Raw genomic sequence first — 17680 nt, 5'->3', positions numbered from 1 at the left:
ATCTGTGCTGGCAACGGATGACCATCTAAACCATGTTCGGGTAATTCTTCCTCTCATTAGCAGCACAATAACTCATACGCACAAATCCATAGGCATTTGCTATAATTTTTTAACATGGCTGGAAATAGAAGTAAGCGCATGCAGTATGTGAGCATTACAGCATGTGTTAGCTGTAAATCTGTCTGGAAGTGTCCTGATCCTGTTCCTGGTTAAACCAGTGGGAATTTTGCCATTGACTTCAATGGAAGCAGGATGAGATTTTTTGGACTTATTTTAAAGTGGGACTTTGATTCTTTGGAACAAAGCTTTCAGATTCACAGCTACATTTCAGTACTTGGCTTGAACTCCTGTCAATTCACCTTTCACGTGTTTAACAGATGAGGCTTCTTTGGTGCTTACCTTCTGTTTGGCATCAGCACCGTAACCAGTCAAGCCACCTCGGGCCTGGCGCGCAGTGCTGTGGGACTGAGCAGAGAGAAGGGAGCTCACACTGCCTTTCCTCGGCACCCCCATTCTGAACATCTTAGAAGAGAAAGCCACTGCCTCCATATTTTTCAGCAGGTAAAAGGCCAAAATGTTTCTTAGAGCACAGAGGAGAGTGGTGAGTGGTGGTAGGAGCACGGGGGCCTCTGCTCTGCCTGGGATGGGTCTAGTAACGCGGTGTTGTGTCATGTAAAATGGAGGTAGTTGCAATCACTATGGCTTTCCTAAACTACCCGTAGCCCTTTGGGATAACACTGTGTTGCAAGTATTAGGATATACATATATACTTTTAGTTTAAGTTTGTAAGGAAAGGAAGAGACTTACACATGCTATATGAGTATGTGATTCCCTGCTGCTGCTGCTACAGTAACTTTTGAACCATTGGATGATTTCATCAGAAATACAAATCTTCTGCAAGGTTTGTAAAAACATCTGGGGAGACAGGACAGAGAGACCATGTTAGTACCATCATAACAGGAAAAAACTGAGCTCCACCTTTATTATATACCTGTGGGTCCAGCCACATGCTAAGCACCTCTAGGAAAGCAGTGTTCATTTGTCCCATTGCTTACAGAGCTAATTGCTTCATTGGTATTCATTTTTGGTGGCCACAGTATGATGAATCCAGCTCTTTTCTTCTCTTAGAAGAGTACGCTCTCATGCTGCTCCTTTCTAGCATTGCCCCTGCTCCCACCCAGCTTCCTTGCAGAGCATTTCCAGCTCCCCCTTCCCAGCTCTCCCCCAAAGAGCGCTGGGTTCCTCTGCCAATTGTCTTCTCACTTTCCAGGGAGACATATCTTCTCCTTCACACTCTGCTAGCAGTGTGTCCCCTAAGCCCCCTCTCTCATTACTCACCCAGGGCGCCCCCTCTCAGCTGTTGATGCTTTACAGCTCGTCCCTCCACCCCCCCATCTAAAATTTCCGCCACAACAAAAAACTCAGGAATGAGACAATTAATATGTATTATTTCAATAGGAGGCTTAAAAACAAAAAGCTTTTGCAACAACTTCCCAATCAGAACCACGGAGACTATTGTAAGGCAGAAAAACCTAAGAAACAGCAGCTGTAAAACATATTTAAAAGCCTTTATTCTTTCCTATCACAATGTGGCAAAAGAGACTAAATACAGCTTTCCATTTGTTTAACTAAAAGCTGCCATTCCTCAGTCTCTTTGATGATAATGATACCCACAGTTACAATCAAACTCCAGCACACACATGGAAAACTTTGAGCTCTCTACCAAGTTTGTACAATGTATTATTAATAGCAAGATTCACGACTCCAACTGCTCTGAGGTGCTGAGAGCAAGGGAAAGGCTGACTGTGCTGAGCTCGTGGTTGATGCTGATAAATGTAGCACACTGAAGAGGAAAAAGAAAAACCTGCAACTGAGCGTTGTTTGTATTACAGTAGCCACTGGATCCACTCGGCTGCTCATGGGGAGAGACTATTCAGGAGTTCAAAATCAAGCAGAGAAGTCAGGCAAGGGATGGGAGAGAAAAGGCATTAGCGTTCCACTTTGCTAACATGGAAACAAGACAAAGAATGGTAAAGGTCCAATACTGCCCACAGGCCTACACTGGGTTGGGTTCTGGACCACTTGTCTGGCTCAGGAAGACCAAAAGACCCTACTGATTGTCCTCATCTATGGCTTGCATGGCCCCAAAACTGCCTCTCATTTCAGAGTCCCTGATAGTTGTTATTCTAGTGTACCTCTTTACTTCAGCAAATTCTTGGCGCTAAGCCCTAAGTCTGAACTTCTGAGAAGCACAAGTTAAATTTGCAGAGGGCCACATGCTCCAATGTCCTGTGGAGGCAGCTGAGCAGAAGAAAACACAGCCCTGCTGTACCAGCTGCCCAGAAAATGGGCAGCTTCCTGACTATTGTTCCGCAGGTCCCAGGTCCCTGCAGGACCATCCAGTGTAGTTATTTGAGGCATGGGCCTCAGTGCCGTTCTGTTGACTGTGAAGCAGCCTCAGCACCACTGACTTGCATGAGAAGTTACACTGAAAAATCAATGGGGTCTGCGTGTAGGATGCTGGGGAGAGAGGGAAGACACCTCTTGGGAAAAAGAGCTACTCTGCAATAATAAGGAAGCCGCTCTGTCCCCAGAGTTTCCCTCTGGGATGAAGACTGTGCCTCAAAACGTTCACAGAAAGGGAAAGGAAGCAGGGTAGAACTCCTTTGAGACTATGGATTTCTTGTCTAGGAAGCAGCGTAAATGCAAGGTCTGACTTGAGATGTGCACGTATGTCAAAGGGAGGATTATGAAGACAACCTTCAGCCTGATACATCCAGCAGAGCTGTCTCCAGTAAGATCACAGCACCATTATGAAATTTTTAGGAAGGTAAGCATGTACATAAGTTCTGTGCCAAGCATGCTTTGAAATGTTCTCTGAACACAGGGGTGTTTGGCTGTGATGAAAACACAGCTCAGCCTTGCTTCCAGCTATCAGCTGGGATCCTCTAGGTCTGTTCCCTTTCCTGTCCTCATCTGTCTTTTATTAGCAGAATATACATGGCTTTTTCAGTTCTGAGATTGGTTTTTGGGGATCGCCGACACATGCTTGGTGATGTCAGGTGAAAAACAGTAGCTCCCTTAGGAATCACTGACTTTCTGGGACATCCTCACCTAAGAGCTCTGTGTTGAAAACCCATCCCCAAACAACTGGGTATCCAGCAGCAGCAGAAGAAAGTTCCTACCTCTGATATTGCACAGGCGTAGTCAAATGGCAATCTCTCCCTCAACAGTTTACAACTTAACTAAACGCAAAAGTAATCCACGGGCTTGTCATCCATGTTGTATCTGGCTCTTGGTTTTTGTCTGCTTTGTCTCTTGAGATTGTAAACTGTTTGAGGCAAGAACTGTCTTTGACTCTGTGTTTGGACAGCAGAGGGGTCCCAGTCCTTGCAGAGCCAGGTACCGTAATACAAATAAGGCACAATAATTTATTTTAAAATGAACATCAAAGAAAATAAAAGATTAAAAGGGAAAGAAAACCTTTCATAGCTCAAAGCTTTCCCCCATGACAGTGCTCCAGAAGAATGTGCTATCTGCTGGAGGGAGTGTCTAAGCCCCATTTGCTGGTAGGGCTGTGCGACGTACCACCGCAGGAGCCAATGCCGGAATGTGCCTGGGCACTGGGGGAGAGGGGAGAGGTCAAAAGCTAAAGCATGATAAGCAAAGGAGAAAGCCCTTTTAGAATACACACAGACATTTTCTTGCCAGGATCTATCAAGCCAAGAGCCAAAGCGTGGTAATGGTGTTTTGTTTATAAGGAAAAAGAAATCGCTTCTGGCCTAAGAATTTTTTTGCCAAGTTTCAAGCGAGGGGGGGTGGGGGTGCCTAAATGACTTGTTGGTTTAGGAATTTGTGTATTTTTAAGGAGGTGTTTTAATAAGATTGCTGGCGTGGCCCTTTATAACACCGAGCACACAGCCCTGTAAGTACTTACTACAGAGCATGACACTTACACCGTGGAAGCCAGCCCAGCGGAAGTCAATGGCAGCACTTGCAGTTAAAGACGTCATGCTGGCTTTGCAGGGCTCAGCCACTTGGGTCACATCCAGACGTCAGTGAAGTTGATGGATGAGCTCTCACCAGCTTCAGCAGACTTTAAATGATGCCCTTGGTTTGTGACTGTAACTAGGTAGGGGTCCACAAATGTTCCCCTCTAATTCAGTTTGCGGAAAATGTGCTGCTGACCCCACGTAGAGTATGGTCCAACCGGCGTTTCTCCAGCGTGAAGCTGACCAGATGCTGCTCTGGGGGTAGGGACCTGCAGAGACCACGGTCGGTGGGCCATTTTGGGTGCTTTTAGCAGAAGAACATGCAGAGCTTGGGTAACCTCACACTAGCAAGAAGTTACTTGATTTTTCAAGAGGCTTAACTTGCACCCCACTGTTACAGTGGGGTAAGAAACTCAAGCCCATTCAAAGCCCTCAGTAGCGAAGGCAACAGAATTGCCAGGGTCTGTTGGAGGGACAGACAGCCTTTACAGCTCCATGGTCTCCTCTTTGCGGGTGATGAGAAGCTGAGGAGGGGATTGGCACCCTCCTTGCAAGCTGGGGACCAGCACCTGTGGCTGTGTGGAGAAAGGTACCAAAGTGAAGTGGGAACCGAGCAGGTTATTCGTGGAGATGGGGTCAGGAGGGATGGCTCCCTGAAGGCTTGGGGTTTTGCTGCGGTGGCTCTGCTGCCGTTAGCAAAGGGCCAGGCCTGCTGGCATGCTACAGTAGTTCAAGATCTGTCCTCTCCAGCCTGGGTCACTGTGTGACCCCTTCCACTACTCCATTTCCCCTTCCAGGTCCATTCACTGTGCCAAACAACAGCATGCAATCATCTTGTGGGGGTTATTTCTGCCTAATGTACCCACCCAGCAGGATTTCAGTGAACATTAAAGCAGTAGATGGAGCCTTTAATGAAGTTAACCTGCTGAAACCAGGAGAGCGTTTGGTTGAAGTACACCTGAAAGCCCTGGATTACACAGCAGCTGCTTCAAAAGAAACCCGTTGCCTCCTTTCATACTGCTGCCGTATTGAGAAATAATACAGCACCTTTATATTCAGCCTAATTTAGTCAGCCTGCTGAAGTCTGAAAGCATTTTTTTATTAACTCTGAAGATGCAGGGGCTTTCCTCCCCCCAGCTGGCACTGCCGACCCCCGCGCACAGGCTCCCGGCATCACGCCTGCGCCCCTCCCGCAGCTGAGCACCTCCCAAGCCGAGAGGAACTGCTCTCCCTCTCTCCACTAATCTGATGATGGATTTTAACTCCATTAGTTTGCTTCCTCTGTTCTCTTCCCTGTTTTTTGCTGTTTATTAATTTTCCCCCATCCCCTTGTTCCGTCTCTTTGTTTCTTTCGCCACCTCCCTTCTCTGCACTTTTCTTTTTTCCCTCTGTTTTTTCCTCCCTTCTTTTCATTTCTCCTTTCCAGGTTGCCTCAGCAATCCCCGTGTTTTCCCTGCAGAGGTGTTGCTCCCTGGCAGCCCCCGCAGCCCTCCACCGGCTCCTGGCACTGCGGCCAGGGCGGTACTGGCCAGGAGTCCGCAGTTGGCCGCCTGAGCTTCAGGCCGTACCGCAGCTGGGCAGCGTGAACGCTGGAGTAGCCTCTGCACGCCAGCAGCGCTGCTCTTGTATGAAATATCTGAGCAGGAGAGGCGGGGGAGGAAGCAGCTCCCCGCTGCCCTGCAGTCAGGCTGGCAGCTGGAAAAATCCAGGGGGGAGACGTGTTAGGAGGAGGCGAGCGGTAACGGTGGGCAAGGAGTGGGGTAGGCAAGTGCTGACCTGCTACAGCATCTGCAGAGCCAAAGGGGCAGCCCCTGAGCTCTCCCTGCAGCCGCTGCTTTCAGCTGCAGATTAGCAGCCGTGGTGCTACTGCCCATGAAAAATTAACTGGGCAGCTTGCTAATTAAGCCACTTCTACAGTGGAAGTTTATGAGCTTGAATGCAACGTGCCAAACGTCTTTCTCCAAGTTGGGGTATTGGCCTGCTTTTTAAACATGGACAAATTCCCGAGCAAATAGTCTGGCTGAAGACTAGGGCTAATGGGATGCTAAGGTAATTATTGGCTATTTGTGGCTATAAAATGAAATCTCATAATCATGCACCTGATAGACTAATAAAAACACTTTATATGATGCACTTAGAGCTTTTTAGCTGAGGATCTCAAAGCACTGTCTGGAGGAGGAAAACTGCAGCAAGAAGTCTCTGCTCCTGCAAGGAGCTGCGGAGACAACCGACGCCGTCAGCCCCCATGGCCTGTGCTCCCATTCCTCGGCTCTCCTGCCAAAAACATCTGAGTCCCTGCTCTCCTGCTGACTGACAATACTTACGGTTTTATCTAGGCCGGGTATCATTTTTCCCCACTCTCATTCCTAACCCTGTTTCAGTCCCGCCGTGTTGTTTTCTCTGGAAGGCTGTCAAGTTCTGCGTTGGAAACAGTGTGTTTTGACATAAAACTAGAGGTGAGACCCTGTTTGTCCAGCTACTCTGGAGCCCAGAGAAGGTTACAGGAATACATGATGCCTGGCTTTTATTTTCTTTTAAATCAGGATTGAGAAAGGCTCTAAGCAAAAGCTGGGGGTTTTCCTGCTTTACAGACACCTCCTGATGGTCAGTTCATGGGGTGAGGAGGACTCATTTAGAAAGAGGAAGCTGTGATTGAAAATAAATGAGGCTGTATGATCAATGTTGAAAAGGAGCTGCAATTAGAGGGAAGAGAAGAGCAGAGCTGAAGAGTGCCAGGGAAAGCCCTAGGTATGCGGGCCCTTGGGTCAGCAGCAGGGAACTAAGCAACCGCTTGAGGAGGGGAATGCTTTCTGCTGGAGGGGAGAAGAGAGATGGGGAAATTTCACTGCATCACAGCTCTGACTAACGCTTGGGCTGCAAAATTTCTTCAACCAAATTTAATGCAGATGGTACATTAAATGTTACAGTACCATTACATTACATATTGTCTCATTTTCAGTGAGGTTTTCTGGATGTTTCTGACATACAGATATGGAAAAATGCTGCAGTTCCCAATGGGTTTGGCAAGTGCTTACTCGTGGGTTTTAAATATCCGCAGGAGGACTGAACAGAGACCAGAGCCCTGAGCCCTTTGGCAGAAGCAGGACTTCTCCGGCACGGAGAGCTGATGAGGTCCAGCCTTGCTTGGGGTACAGAGCAATGCCCACAGCAGCAGCAGCTGCCCCTGGGAACAGGCAGAAGTAAGTTCAAGGTGCACAGCATTACTTTGTGCTCAGTTCCTTCAAACCTGGGAAAGGTTCTGAGTCTTAAATGCTCCCCAAAGAAGTACTTTCGTCACTCTTGTACCTGAGCTGGACTAGCAGGTGTCATCAGTTTGGTCATCATCCTGTTCTGAATACCTGAAGTGGTAGGAATGGCAGTAGCACTGCCTGGTATTTCAGTTGTGCTTTTCTCTTCCTGATAGCGGCATGTTGTGGAGAGGAGACTTGAGATCTGACACTAAACGCAGGGCTGGATTTGTGGAGAGCGGTTGAAAAGCAGCTGAGAGAAACCTCTGTGGAGCAGCAGGTTAACTTCATTTCCCATCACCATTTTCTTTCCTAGGGTTATCTTCCTTTCACTGAGTAGCAGATCAGAGCTGATATTAGTTCAGGGTTGTGTCTGCAGTCTTCTGTTGGCCTTAACCAGGGGAAAATCTGAGTGTAATGGGTGGAGAATTGCCCCTGCAGTGTATGGTGTGCATGATGGGGCCATCGCTGGTTAGGGCTTGGTAACCTCTTCCTTCTCCACGTACATCTCAAGAGAGGAACGATTCATGCTGTGCCTTTATATTATGCTCTGATATCTGTGTTATGATATGCGAGGGCTATTTATACACAGAAAAAATCACACTTTGCTAGCTTGATAGTAGTCTAACTATAAGCAAGTAGTAAATAATAGTTGCATAATTCCACATCAAAATACAGTAAATAAGGTAGTAGACTCGGTTGCCACTGGCTTTGTATTGACTTCAACAGGTGTCGGAGTACATTTGAGCCAGGGAAGATGCAAAATCAGGTATCAAAACACAGAGAGGGAAGAGGGATGCTAGAGCCCTCGGGGTAACGGCTGAAATACCCGATCCATCTGTCAGGCCAGATCGGTTGCTGACAATGAACTTCCACTGGCCTAGGAGGAACTCAGTGCGTTCATATTGTGTGCATGTGCTCAAGCAGGTTGGCATTGGCATTTCATTGACGCGAGCTGGTGATGCTACCCCTAACTGATAGACAGCAGAGTACAAAATAATTAGTCTCATCACCCTAAACGAATACCAGTGAAACGTTTGTACTTTCCCTCTCACCCACACAATGATGTATCTCACTTCTGCCACATGTCAGTATCTCTTTACTAATTACCAACTGAAAAAAACGGAACGGAGGTAACGCAGTTTTAATCCCTTTGTCTATGTGTGTTTGGAAGCTGGAGTCTATAATCTAGGGACTGATCAACAGCATAAAAGATTTGTTTTGGTGTGGCGTTTTAGGGCTCATGTCACTTGTGTGCTTTGAAATGTCCCCTCCCAAACAGGAAGGTGTGAGTTACCCCCACTTTGCCAGGCACTGGCCTCTGAGCCCGCTGGGGTCCGTCTGGGTAAGCTGCAAGTGAAGGCGGGGTGCCGGCGGCTGCGGCCCAGGCAGGGACCCCTGGCCTGCCCAGGGGCACGGCGAGGAAACTTTCCGAGCGCGCTCGGCTGGCGTTTTGCGGAGCGCCGTGCGGAGAGCGGCTGGGAGCGGGGGAGCCGCTGCGGGGGCTTCTCGGTGGCCGCTCCTCCCGGTCAGCTCTGGCGTTTGCCCCCGCACCAGCCTGCGCGCCGCAACACGGGTGCGTCAGCGCCAGGCAGCGTGCGCGCCCCGCTCCCGCTCCCGCTCCCGCTGCGGCACGGCGGCCGAGGCACGGCGCTTCTGGGCCTCGGCCGGCGGCGGCGGCGGCAGCCCAGGAGCAGGGACAATCCTTGTCCTGATGCTCCCCCATCCGACAATGTCTGGGTGTCTCCCTTCGCGCGGCCCGGCTCTCCCGCAGCTCTCTCAGCCGGGCGCTGCCGGAGCCCGCCCGCCTGCCCTCGCCGCGGGGCCGCGGCCGCCCGGGGGACGGGCCGGCCGGTACCCACGAACCGGGGCGCGCCCGGCGCGGCGGGACCGCTCCGCGCCGCGCGAGCCTCCGCGCTTCCCCGCGGCCGCGGGCGGGGCGGGGCGAGGGGGCGGGGCGAGGGCGGGCGGGGGCGCGGGGGGCGGGGCCGCCGCGCGGCGCTGACAGCCACATGCCGCCCTGCCTGAAAAGGCTGCGAGGCGCCGGCGGGGAGGGAGAGGAGGCGCAGACGGCGCCCCAGCCCGCACCGCCGCCGCGCCCCGGGGGATGCCGAGGCGCCGGCCCCGCGGGTCGCCCTAGGGGAGAGGTGTTCGGCCGGCACCGCCCGCCCCGCAGCCCCGGCCCGGGGGAGGCCGCTGCCGCCGGCCCCCGCTGAGCCCCGCCGGAGCCGCTCGCGAGTGGGGCGCCCACGCGGGCGCGGCGCGCCCGGCCCCGCAGCCTCGGGCGTTGGTTTTTGGGTTTGTTTTTTTTTAATTTCTTCCGAAGGATGGATACGTTTCTCCTCGCGTGGGGATTTCTAGGGCTGTGCTTGCCCGGTTCCGGAGGCACGGCGGAGACAGGTAAGGCGCCCCCCGGGGCGGGGGATGCCCCCAGCCGCGCCCGGGCGAGGGTGCCCGCCCGGCCCGGCCAACTTTCGGGCGCCCGGACGGACGCACAGGGGCTTTGCCTGGCCTCGGGCATCTCGTAGGAAATAAATGAGGGATCGGCGGCGCCGCGCAGCCTTGGCAGCACGGGGCTGGGGGGGTTCCTGGGTGTGGCGGGGCGGGGATAGCGCAGCCCCCCGGCAAGGCGCGCAGCCGGTGAAACCGCGCAGCTCCCGTCGCCCGGCACGGAGGGGCGAGGGCACGGAGCCGCGCTGGAAAGTTGCGTGCTGGGTGTTTGTGGTGGGGGCGCGGGGAAGGGAGGGGAAGCGCTAGGGACTAGCCGCATCTCGGACACCCGCATCCGGATGCCCGCGGCCCCGTATGCCCGGTTGCAACCTCGGGAAACTTTAGGCGAGAAATTTAAAATCGCCTGGCAGGGAGCCGGCAGCCGCGCCGGGCGGCGCTGGGAGCAGGCGAGGCTGCCCGGAGGTGGCGGCACCCGCCCGCTGGAGGCACCTCCGGGCAGCCCCCCGGGAAAGGCCGCCCGCCGGGCGTGCGGGACCCCGCTCACTTCGCAAACGCCGAGGTGTCCCGGGACCTGCCGGGTTCGTGGCACGTTTTGGGGCGCGAGTGTGTTTTTCTGGTATTCGCTGAAACGCTAGGCTGGGCTGTCGGGAGGCGCGGGGATGAAGCCCCGGTGCTTGCGTAGCTTCGGCTTGGGGACAGGAGAGGGGCAAGGGCGGGCTGAAGCTGGGCCCTGCTCTCCCCGGCCGCTGGCTTTGGGGCTGGCTAACGGGGGCAGCAGGGTCCCCACCTGGAGCAGTCACTGGAGGAAAAGGATATGCCTCACCCAGCCGCCCGCCGCTCTCCTGGGGCTCCTTCTGCGGTCAGCAGCCCGGGAGCCGCCGGGCAGGACGGCGGTGCCAAGCCAGCAGCTGCTGGGCTGTGGGTTTCCCTTCCCGTTAGCCGGGGCCTGGGGACGTGCCTCCGGGAGCCCGCGGGGACGCGGGGTCCTGAGCCGCGGTCTGACCAGGGCAGCGGTAGGTGGCAAAGGCGCGGTGTGCGTGCGGCGGCCCCTGCCCTTCCCCCGGCCTCTCTGCCTTCTCCTGCCCCGGGGGGCACACCGCCAGCTCCCCCTTGACAAGGGAGGTGGCAGAGGCTCTGCTGCCTGAGAAAGTCCCTCGTTTTTGCAGCAGCAGCGAAGCACAGACGTTCTCGGCAGACACACGCCGTGTGCATTCAGTTGCCGGTTGGCATCGCGTCCTTCCTTATGGTTATAAAGGAAAGGAAAAAATCCCATCTTTTGTTCAAATAGGAAAAGAAATGAATAGGCACTCGATGGGGTGAAGAGAAAGGGCAAAGTCCTGGGAGGCCCCTAGTGAGCGCAACGGGCTTTCAGAGGGTCCCTGTCGCAGAGGCAGCGCCTGGTGTCCTGGAGCGGGTGTTGCGCGGAGGCAGCCCGGGCTGTAACCCGAGGGTGCGCTGCCAGCCCGGCTGCATCCCCGCGGCTGCTGAGCCCGGCCGGCCGCCTGTGCCTGCCTCTGTGTGCGTCCCCTTCTGTCCTGCGTGGGTGAGGGCTTCTAACTGGAAGGGGTGCATGAGGCAACCCTGTCTCTGAGGCCATTCAGTCGCTGCAAGAAATGTTTATTTGAACACGGGGTTTTCCCAGCTAAGCAGAGCATCACATGGTGCTGGAGCCAGCGAGGAAGTTGTCTCCTTGAGGCTGACACCAGCGGCTGTTTGCCGAGATGTTGTGGTGCTGTGAGCCCTGTCAGATGACTTTACTGCTAGCTTAGCGAGCAGAGGTATGGGGTAACGGGACACGAACCCCGATCGGGATGTGCTCGGCTCTAGTAAATTAGCCAGCCTAGTAAGAAAAACATGCCAGAAGTAGATGGATTTATGTTTCAGTCTGGTGTATCTGAAAGCCTTCCCCCATTACGAAAGTCCCTCTTAAGGTTCCCTAAGGGAGGTTAGTAGCGAGGGGAGATGTTTTTAATAGACAATAATATGATAATCCACACGGAAAAAACCCTCATGCTATATTTCTACAGTAAGAGATAAACAGCGCAGCTGCCAATTTGTATCTAGCCAAGCAAACCCTGAGATAACCGTGGAGGGGAGTAGGTAGAAGACCCTGGAAGACAAATGTGAAGGCTGGATGGCTGTGTGTTTTTAATCTTCCCGTAAAAAGCAATCGAGTAAGAAAGTAACAGACTTGAGTGACCCAAGTACTGAGCTGTTCAGATGATGTTTATGCAGCTCTGAGCAAAGCTCACTCAGCTCACTCTTGAAGTCTTCCAAACAGTTTGCTTAAAAGCTAGTATTTTTGGTAATGTCTTAAGAGATGTAGCAAGGTGGGGAGGGGGACCAAAACAAATTGCTGCCCAGCAGGCACTTGGCTGCACACATGGAAACATGCACACACACACCCACTCAAGCGCTGAGTGTAATGCCTTTTGCCCGTTGTGCTGTTAACTTGGCTTTTACTCGGAACAAAAGCTTTTTTAGCCTAAGAATCAGACAGTTGTCAGGAGCATCACTGAAAACGACTGATACAAGCATAGTGGGGGGCTCTGACCCAGGACAGGATGCTGCATTTTGGTTTCCTAACTTTCCTGCTGCAGAAAAAACAGGGTGTCCGCAGTGACAGGCAGGCATATAGGTCCCAGGGGGCTCTATGGAGATGCTTCATATCTCCCTGCCCTGCTCCTTCTCCCCCCTCCAGCCCCTTTTCCAGTATTTACTCTGGTACCTCTTGCATGGCTTAGAAGGTTCAAATGAGAAAGCAACCCACTTTGCTGGGGCATAGAAGGCAGCGCTCCCCATCCCAGCAGCATGCTGCTCTGGGCAGGCAGGTGGGTTGGTTTCCTAGCAGAAACCTCCGGTGCCGCCAGGCTCCAGGACATGGTGGCCTTGTATTGCAGATAGCCAGAGAGGAGAAAGCATCCTTCATGGGGTTTAGGAAGCTGTCAGGTTCAGATAAGGCTGGGATACTATCCTGTGGGACCCCCAGTTGTATTAATAAGGAAAAATTAATTTTTAAGCACTGGGATTGCTGCCAAATTACATGACCTCCGACAGACCAGCTGTGCTAGGAAAATAAATCGTCTATATCTGAGACCCATGATCCTATCTGAAATCGAAACAGAAAAAGTCAGCATTTAGCCATGGTGGTGGAGGCAGATTGCAGCAGCCTGAGAGCAAACTGGAAGCTGCTAAACTTGCTCTCCATTGTGTGGTGAAGTCACCGCCACTGTGTCCCCATGGGGTCTCAGGAATACAGTTGTCTAATCCGGGAAGTGCAGAGAGCTGATGTGCCTGCACACACCCAAGCTGGGGCTGACGGTGTAGGCACGGAGGTGGGGGCAGAAGTGGGGTGTGAACATTTCCAGGTCTACCCTCACTCTGTAACAGCCCTTTGACACATTTCTAATTATAATACACACACAGACAAAGAGGTAGCTGGGCTATTTTCAAAATCCCTGTCTACACCCTGGTAGAAACCGCAATACTAGCAACAACATAAATCAGGGCTGTTGCTAGCAGTGTTGCGCACGGCTTAGCGCTACAGTAGCATGGTTTTAATCATACTCAGAATCAAAGGGTCAGCCTTCTCCCTGCCTGAGCCAACTCGCAATCGCAGAAGGCCAGATCCTCAGCCAGGCTCGATGCCTGTGCAGTGAAAAGACACAAGCACAGACACAGACGAGAGGCTTGTCAGCACGAGGTCAGCAGGCACAGGGCCAAACACTCGAAATCACAACTCGGCTCTGTAACCTTTTCTACGTGCAGGCGGTGCCCATGGACTTCATGGGGGAGGACAGCTAGGGTAACACTGGGGGGCTGGGGCCCTGGCCACAGCCTTGGTGAGGCAGCCTCTCCCCAGACAGGATGGGGGAAAGGGGTACAGGTAGTGAGCCTGAAGTACTACTTGCAGGGATGGATGACTGTAGGGACTTTCTGTCTGAATGTTTCTCCCTTTCTCTTCACACTTGATGAGCCAAAGAAAATGGGCTCCGGAGATGAGGTGCTGGGCTCTGAGTCTTTGAAACCTGCCCTGATTTCTCCCCTTGTGTTTGAGACAAAGGCAAGACATCAGCCCCAGCTGTACTGGTGGGTCATCCCTAGCTGTGAAGTGTTGTCTGTGTGGGGCTTGAATGTGCCTGCCTTTCCCTGCAACCCTCCTAGGAAGATGGTGAAACCAAAAGGACACTGTCACTCTGCTTACATGTTGTTGAAAGGCTCCTTTGTACCGTGGGTTTTAGGGGATGCCTGTGGGGAGCGGACAGAGGAAAAACCCCAACCCCTTGTGGACAACGGCACATACACACAGACTTACTATCTCCCTGGTTCCTCCTCTTTTCACAAGCATGCAAATCTGTACCTCTTCTCTTACACACAGAGCCCCTCTGGTCCCCTCCACCTTGCTGCAGACTCATGCATGCTCCTGCATCCTTCCCTTCCCCATGCTGCCCCTCCTGCGCCCAGAGCCCCTTGGCAACTTTCCCCCTCATGCACACCCCCAGTCTCACTCCTGCTTTTCTCTTTCTGTTTGACCGCTGAATATGTGCTCAGCAGGAAACAATGTGTTTAAGACACTCGCCAGAATGTGTAATAGCTTCGGCACTAGTAGTGAGGCTCACCAGTAGCTGGATTTGAGCAAGCCATTGTAAAGGCTGAAGCTGCCGCTGCTGCTCAGCAGCGTGCGTGGAGCGAGCTGCAGCGGGGCCTCTTCCCGGGTGGCTCCAGAGGCATTGCTTCCCATCCCATCCCATCCATGGGGCTGCCTGCTGCCAAGGCATTGAATTTTTGCTCTGCAGCTCCAACAGGGCCCCTGGGAGGGAGGGCTGAGGCAGGGGTGTTGCAGGATTCAGAGAGCCTCTGCCAGCCACTTTGGGAAGAGGCATGAATAAACTGTCCTTGCCTGGTGGGGAAAGCCGGGATTCTGTTTCAGGTGGACCCTGACAGATGGACTCAAAAGGTGCAAGGAAGCTGGGAGGGTGTGGGGGGTAGATGAGATAGGCGCTTTTTTTTTTCCCCTTCTTGGAATCACCGTAATAGTAATACTAATTAGTATTTCAGAGGCACTGAACACCTTTCATGAAGCCTGAAGCTCTTTAGAGAGGAATCCTAGGTGAATCCCTGGCTCTTTCTCCAACATGTGGAGTTAGAAATGTTTCCTGCTTTTCCTCTATGGCCCTCGAACCAACCTGTTATTGATAGCATTCACACGGGTGGCTCAACACATTATTTCCTCCTTGTTTTATTTCCTAGTGTGGCCTGTAGGTAGGGTGGCAGGCTGCCATGCAGGGAGCCTCTGCTTTATTTCTGCCTCTGCTCTGAGCCTTCAAGCTTCCTCAAGTCTCCGTTTCCTCACCCTGCGGTACCAGCAAGGTTTCTTCAGAAACTGCCTGATCTGCGGCTTAAAGGTCTCCTGGAGGTGCTACCTATTTCCTGAGTGATGGCAGTGTGTTTCCATGAGACTTCAAACCCTTGGGGAGCCTAACGCAGAGGCAGGAGAAATGGGCATGATTCCTGCAAGTTCAATGTGCAATTATCCCCCTCCCTTGTATGTGCATTCACACATTCAGGCACTTTCTCGAATGATTACCAGAGTAGCCAGGAGTTGTAATTCCAGGCCCACCGATTACATTTGCAGGCAAGCCGGGAGAATTGTGTGCACATGTATCTATATAAAGACTAACACTATTAAGCCAGTTGCCCTATTGGAATTGCATTTGCCTGTGATAGAAGATGACAAATAACAAAGTTAGCAGAGCTGGCACTATGTAAAACCAGGATATAAAATGTCATCAAAGATACAAGGTTGGGGGTGCAGCAGGGACACCATCAAAACCCCGGAGTGGCAACATTTAAAGGTCAAGGTTGCCACTGACTCAAGTGGTACAAAGTGATGCCAGCCCCTAGAAGGCAGCTATTCAGAACTGCAGGGGTGGAAATCAGCTCAACTCCAGTGATTTCAAAGCAAATTACCTGGATTTGCAGGCAGGATTTGGCCCTCTCATTTTCCACAGTGAAGCTTGAGTAGGTCTCTGTTTCAGGTTTGCAGTTAATTCATCTGTGGATTAACATGGCAGAGAAAGTGCAGGTACCAGAAATCTCAGAATCTCCTCTTCTCTCTTCCTTCCTCCAACACTCCCTTCTTATTTAAAAATAATTTTAAATTATCCCTTTTTGCAAAGGCTCACAGCTAAATTGTTCCATTTGCTGAGCTTTCCGGCGTTCCCCTCTCACTGCTGTCCAGTGCTATAAAGTGAATATATTGCATCCCTCCCTGGTTGCCTTAGGAAGTGGTCAAATGGCTGCATTCCTCAACTGATGGATTGGCGCGTTCCTTTCTTGCTTAAGCCCAGACAGTGTTTTTATGAGCCTGTCTCGTGACAGGCTTGAGACACTTTGAATCAAACAAAACCCTAGTTTAGATCACAAAAGCAGTCTTTAAATTCTGCTTTGCTGTGCCTCCACTTTTAAGTGAAATTTTAGTTAAACTGGTAAAGGCCCGCAATGAAATATCCAGGGGGCTTTTCCCTGGTTGTGTGAAATCCCAGGACATGGATGTGTGTGCTACTCTGGGATGAAATGTGTGTGTAAGTGCTTTGTGGTGTTTGGGTGTGTTTGTCCATTAATTTGTTCAGGAAGCCTTTGAAGCTTTATCTCTCAATCCAAAGCAAACATGCTTCTGCTAAAATGATCTATACTACTGGGGATAAAATACCTAATTGTATTAGCTTCCTCTGCACTATGTCTGTCTCCTTGGCCAATGGCTAAGCTGTATCATTTAAATATGAGAGTTTGCATTTGTGTTCCTGCCCGATGCGCAAGTGGTGCCATACCTTACCAGTTTAGGGTGAGAACCCCTGCCACATCAGCCGTGCCCGGACTGTCCCCCAGAGCCAGCGCCTGGGGAACAAGGCAGAATGAACATTAATGGTAATAAATCCTCAGCAGAAAAGATCTGTTTGTCCTCTCCCTACTAGGATTTGGCCAAGTGCTTGGATGCACATGGACATTGAAAAACTTAACTTCTTGAAGAGCCATTTGACTCTTAGTGGGACTGAAATACAAGGTTTGCTGCACAAGGGCTTCCACCACGTGCAGCAGCTCTGAGAGCAGTAGGTCATGTGTGCTAGGACTCGTATTTTGCTGCACTGTTGGAGGGTTGGCAGGGCAAATCTCTTCTGGCCAGCGCTGAATCCTGGGATGTAGAAATCATCTGCAGTGGTTGGATGAGAGTGTGGACTTGGGCTGTGAGGCCCTTATGTGAAGAAGAGAAATAAGTGATGAGGCTAGGTGATGCACCCCTTTGCCATGGAACTCCCAGGATTTCTCTCCCTTGCTCCTTTGCTGCCCTGGAAGGCTGCTTTTCTTGAGCAGCACAAGCAGCAGTGCCTGCTGCTTGCCTCTAAGGCAACAAGAACACATGAAATTTTGTGCGCAGCCCAGATTAACATCCTCAAAGTAAACTGAACCCAGCAGATCAAAACACATGATAGTTTTCTGCTGGACGCTACAAGCTCTGAGAGGCTGTAGTATGTGTTTGTTATGAAATGGGCCTCTCTGGTGATGATTATTTTTGTTACAGGCAGAGTTGGCTTTAGCTTCTGTGTTGAAGGTCCAACAATAACAGTGAGCCCTGCTCTCCTGGGGAGAGGGAAATCCAGAGGGGTTTAATAGGCAGGAAATTCAAGTAGGAGAACGCTCTGCTCCTGGCCTAAGTTTTCAGCATGCACTGATGAGCTGCAGAGCTGAAAAACCCCAAGTGTGGGTGGAGGTTCCCGGGGCCTCACTGTTATTTTTGGGTCCCTGGAGTGATGATTGCTCATTGCAGCCTGGGGGAGACTTCATCAGCCTGGATGTCTCCAGCGGGTCAGGGCAGGGAAAGAGGGGTCTGTCCCTTGCAAAGGGTGAGGAGCTCAGCTGCTGATACCCATCTCTGTGGGAAACTTTGGAGTTGCCTGCTGTAAGTGTGGCGTTTGCAGGAGTCTGCCTTCA

General features: G+C 51.9%; 1 protein-coding gene across 6 annotated transcripts in view; it reads left to right on the top strand.

Annotated features, from left to right (window-relative positions):
* Positions 1 to 9268: 9268 nt before the first annotated feature.
* The window catches only part of NRP2 (neuropilin 2), a 90735-nt gene continuing 82323 nt past the window's right edge, over positions 9269 to 17680 (top strand). For all 6 annotated transcript variants that reach the window (XM_055718145.1, XM_055718143.1, XM_055718144.1 and 3 more), the window contains exon 1: positions 9269 to 9640. In XM_055718145.1, coding sequence (XP_055574120.1) covers positions 9568 to 9640 — 73 coding nt within the window. In that variant the 5' untranslated portion in view covers positions 9269 to 9567. The remainder of the gene's footprint in view (positions 9641 to 17680) is intronic.

Source organism: Falco cherrug, chromosome 8, assembly GCF_023634085.1.
Source record: "Falco cherrug isolate bFalChe1 chromosome 8, bFalChe1.pri, whole genome shotgun sequence".
In the NCBI taxonomy this organism is placed as follows: Eukaryota; Metazoa; Chordata; class Aves; order Falconiformes; family Falconidae; genus Falco; species Falco cherrug.
Note: the sequence above shows the minus strand (reverse complement) of the source record. Positions and strands in the feature narration are given on the sequence as shown.